At 49.4% G+C, this 3,910-nt stretch overlaps 1 protein-coding gene across 1 annotated transcript; it reads right to left on the reverse strand.

Moving 5' to 3' along the window:
- Positions 1 to 246: 246 nt before the first annotated feature.
- On the reverse strand, positions 247 to 2,411 carry LOC120372427 (zinc finger and SCAN domain-containing protein 29-like). The gene is made up of 2 exons (XM_039489572.1): positions 1,062 to 2,411; positions 247 to 768 (listed from the first exon to the last, which is right to left on the reverse strand). The coding sequence occupies exons 1-2, from the start codon at positions 1,549 to 1,551 to the stop codon at positions 710 to 712; spliced, it is 549 nt and encodes a 182-aa protein (XP_039345506.1). The 5' UTR covers positions 1,552 to 2,411; the 3' UTR covers positions 247 to 709.
- Positions 2,412 to 3,910: the final 1,499 nt, after the last annotated feature.

Genomic DNA, 3,910 nt, shown 5'->3' on the forward strand with positions numbered 1-3,910 from the left:
GCTCTGCATCTCTGTGAGGCTTTGAAAACTAGTTTCATCAATGGCCCACAGTAAAGTGACACTTATGTGTGTTGTTCCTTACCAAGCTATCCCCTTCTTCATTGCATATACTCCCCTGTAAACTACATTCCTGGTAACCACAGTGCGCTGAAAGAATAAAAAGCCTTTTCTCCTCAATCCATTAAGTTTTATTGTGCTCACAAACACTGAGAGACAGCAAAGAAAAGTAAGATAACTTGGGGCAAAAGGGCAAAACAAGGACAGTTTGCTTACAGATACACTGCAATAACAATCAAAGGTGTGGGAATGGGCGCCTTCTGGTCCTTGTGCCCTCCCCTGGTGCTGAGTGCAAGGGATACTGGACTTCCCCTCGCCCCCATAGCCACATCCTAGGACATCTGGGAGACGAGGATGTGGAACTTGGCGACAATAGCAGCAGGTTCAGCATAGGCTGCAGCAGGACTCTAGCATCCACCTGTCTTTCTTAAACCTCAACCAGACACCTCAACATGTCTGTTTGCTCCCTCATAATCCTCACCATCTCATCCTGCATGTCACACTCCTCTTCCCTGCATGCTCTTCTATCCTTGCGGTTATTGTGCAGGCTCTCTGACAGTATAATCCTCCATGCGCTGAGCTCCATCTTGTCACTCTTGGAGGCCCGCATTAACTCATTGAACATGTCCTCCCGAGTCTTCTTTTTCAGCCTTCAAAACTGGGAAAGTCTCTGTCCCAGTGTGGAGGATGTGCCGACGGACAAGGTTTCAGCTGCAAAGAATATAAAGCACAAGGGTAGCATTAACAGTGCATATATTGTTTCTGGTGCAAGGTTAAATCTTTTTATAAAAGAAACAACCCTTAATGCACTTCCCTGCAAGCCAAAATGTAATCAGAACCACTGGCTACTGCAAGAGTCAGTTTGCTGCTCCTGTCTTTTTTGGAGAGCACCCCTGCATAGCTGGAGTGGCCACCAATAACCACTATCCCAATATTTTGTTCAGATTCAACATTAAAAATAATAGCATGTAACCCTTACAGTTTGATTGAAAATGTGTACTCACCAAAGGTGCCTTCCCTGGCATCACACTCTGCCAACAATTGGTCCTGTGAAGGGATGGGCTCCAGAGTTAAAAATAGTTCTTGGCTGTCAGGGAGAATAGATCCTCCTCTTGCCTGACTCACAATCTCCTCCTCCTCCTCCTCTTTCTCATTAACAGTGTCCTCCTTGTTGTTGCCCGAGGTCGCCAGGAGCTCCTGAGAGGTATCCATGAAGCGTTTTGGGGTAGTGGTGGGGTCGCAGCTGAGAAGTGCATGCAGCTCTTCATAGAAGCGGCATGTCTGTGGCTCAGAACCAGAGCAACTGTTCGCCTTCCTTGTCTTCTGGTATGTTTGACGAAGCTCCTTTATTTTCATGCAGCACTGCTGTGTGTCCCTGGTATAGCCCTTCTCCCCCATGCCCTGCGCAATTTTGGCACAGATATCAGCATTTCTTCTGCCGAATTGGAGCTCTGCCTGCACAGACTCTTCTCCCCACACAACAATAAGATCCATCACCTCCTGTATGCTCCATGCTGGAGCGCATTTGTGGCCTTGAGCATAATGAGCTCTCCATGCCAATCAAACAGGAAATGAAAATTCAGAAGTTCCTGGGGCTTTAACAGGGGGACAGCTGTTTCCTGTGTACCTGATTGAAATGCACTGGAGTTGAAAGTGCTCTCCAGAGCGGTCACAGCAGAGCACCGTGGGACACCTCCAGGAGGCCAGTTCAGTCAAATTACACAACACAGTGTCTACGCTATCCCCATGTCAGTGTGTGGATGTTGATTGAAGTGCTATGCCTCTCGCAGAGCTGGATTACAGAAGTTGACTTTACAAGCTCTTTAGGTTGGTAGAAGGGATTCAGTAGTGTAGACACATATAGTATTAACTTGACCTAACGGGGCATATGTCAACCTAACTTTGTAGTGTAGATCAAGCTTAGATGTGTGTCCCTATGGGTGCTCCATTTCAGGTACACATGGGCCCCTGTACTTTGATCGGAGCTTTTTTGATAACAATGCCTGTTCAGCTTGTGCATGCACTCTATACATCCTTGTGCCCCATACCATGAATGTATAGGACTGCATGGGTGAACCACCCTCAGTTCCTTCTCTACTGCAAAGTCCCACAAAGGAAACTCTGAAGCAGAGGGGAAGTAGGGCAGGTAGCGGAGCACCTGTAAGGACACACATCTCAAAGAACTCCAGTTACTGCATAAGATGAGTAACATCTCCTTCTTATTTAAGTGTGTTCCTTTGGATGCTCCACAGGTGACTCCCATGGCATAGCCCCACAGTGAAGAGAAAGCTTTGAAATAGCATCTAATATTGAAGGCAGAACTGCCTTGCCAACTGCAGCATCTAATCTAGAGGTGTGAACCAAAGCATAGTGGTTGGAAAAAGCTTGTACTGAAAATCCAGCTTGCGGGTGTGCAAGTTTCAGCTACTGGAACATTCTTGCATAATGCCATGGAAGCAGACTATGACCTTGTAGAATGAGTCAATATTCTAGAACAGGGGAGGGCAAACTATGGCCTGCGGGCCACATCCGGCCTGCCAGCCATTTTAAGCCGGTCCTCGAGCTCCCACTGAGGAGCGGGGTCTGGGGCTTGCCCCGCTTTGGCACTCCAGTGCTCCAGCCAAGGAGCAGGGTTGGGGGCTGATCCACGCTCTTTCTGAAAGCAGCGGCATGGCCCCACTCCAGCTTCTACAAGTCAGGGGGCTCTGCTCTGCACACTGTCCCGTCCCCAAGTGCTGCCTCCGCAGCTCCCATTGACTGGGAACTGTGGCCAATGGGAGCTGCAGGGGTGGCGCCTGCAGATGGGGCAGTATGCAGAGCTGTCTGGCCACGGCTCCATGGAGGAGCCAGAGTGGGGTCATAGCCACTGCTTCTGGGAGCCGTTTGAGGTAAGAGCCACATGGAGCCTGCACCCCTGAGCCCCTCCTAGACCCCAACACCCTGCCCCAGCCATGATCCTCCTCTTGCCCTCTGAACCCCTCAGTACCAGCCTGGAGCACTCTCCTAGATCCCATACTCTTGCACCCCCAGCCAGAGCCCTCCCCCCCTCCCTGCACCCTACTCCCTCGCCCCAGCCGGGAGCCCCCTCCCACACTCTGTACTCCTCATTTATGGCCCTACCCTGGAGCCCACACCCCCAACCAGTACTCTCATTCCCTCCTACACCCTAACCCCAATTTTGTGAGCATTCATGGTTTGCCATACAATTTCTATTTCCAGAAGTGGCCCTTTGGCCAAAAAGTTTTCCCACCCCTGTTCTAGAAGGAGGTTGAATGTTAGCGGAGACATAACATGAAATGGTATACCCAGTGAGTCCTCTTGAAAGCCTGTGGGTGGAGATTGTGGATTCTTTGGGTATGTTTGCAATTGAAACAGAGTCTGTGAGAGTTTCTGAATGGTTTGAGTCTGACCAAATAGAAGGCTAATGACCTTCACGCATCCAGGGTATGAAAGGCAGCATCCTGCCTTGTCTGATGTGGGGGGGAAAGGGAAGAAGGAGGCTCTGGGGAACTACAAACCAATCAGCCTCACCTCAGCCCCTTGAAAAATCATGGCGCAGGTCCTCAAGGAATCAATTCTAAAGAATTTAGAGGAGAGAAAAGTGATCAGGAACAGTGAGATTGGATTCACCAAGGGCAAGTCATGCCTGACTAACATAATTGCCTTCTATGAGGAGATAACTGGCTCTGTGGATGAAGGGAAAGCAGTGGACATGTTATTCCTTGACTTTAGCAAAGCTTTCGATACAGTCTCCCACAGTATTCTTGCCAGCAAGTTAAAGAAGTATGGGCTGGATGATTGGACTATAAGGTGGATAGAAAGCTGGCTAGATCGTCGGGCTCAATGGCTCCAT

Source organism: Mauremys reevesii, linkage group 9 (genome assembly GCF_016161935.1).
Source record: "Mauremys reevesii isolate NIE-2019 linkage group 9, ASM1616193v1, whole genome shotgun sequence".
Classification (NCBI taxonomy): Eukaryota; Metazoa; Chordata; order Testudines; family Geoemydidae; genus Mauremys; species Mauremys reevesii.

Coding starts and splice junctions, on each gene's coding strand:
- LOC120372427 (XM_039489572.1), bottom strand. CDS start 1,551: ATGGATCTTATTGTTGTGTGGGGAGAAGAGTCTGTGCAGGCAGAGCTC. Junction 769..1,061: donor TGCCAGGGAAGGCACCTTTG/GTGAGTACACAT, acceptor TATTCTTTGCAG/CTGAAACCTTGTCCGTCGGC.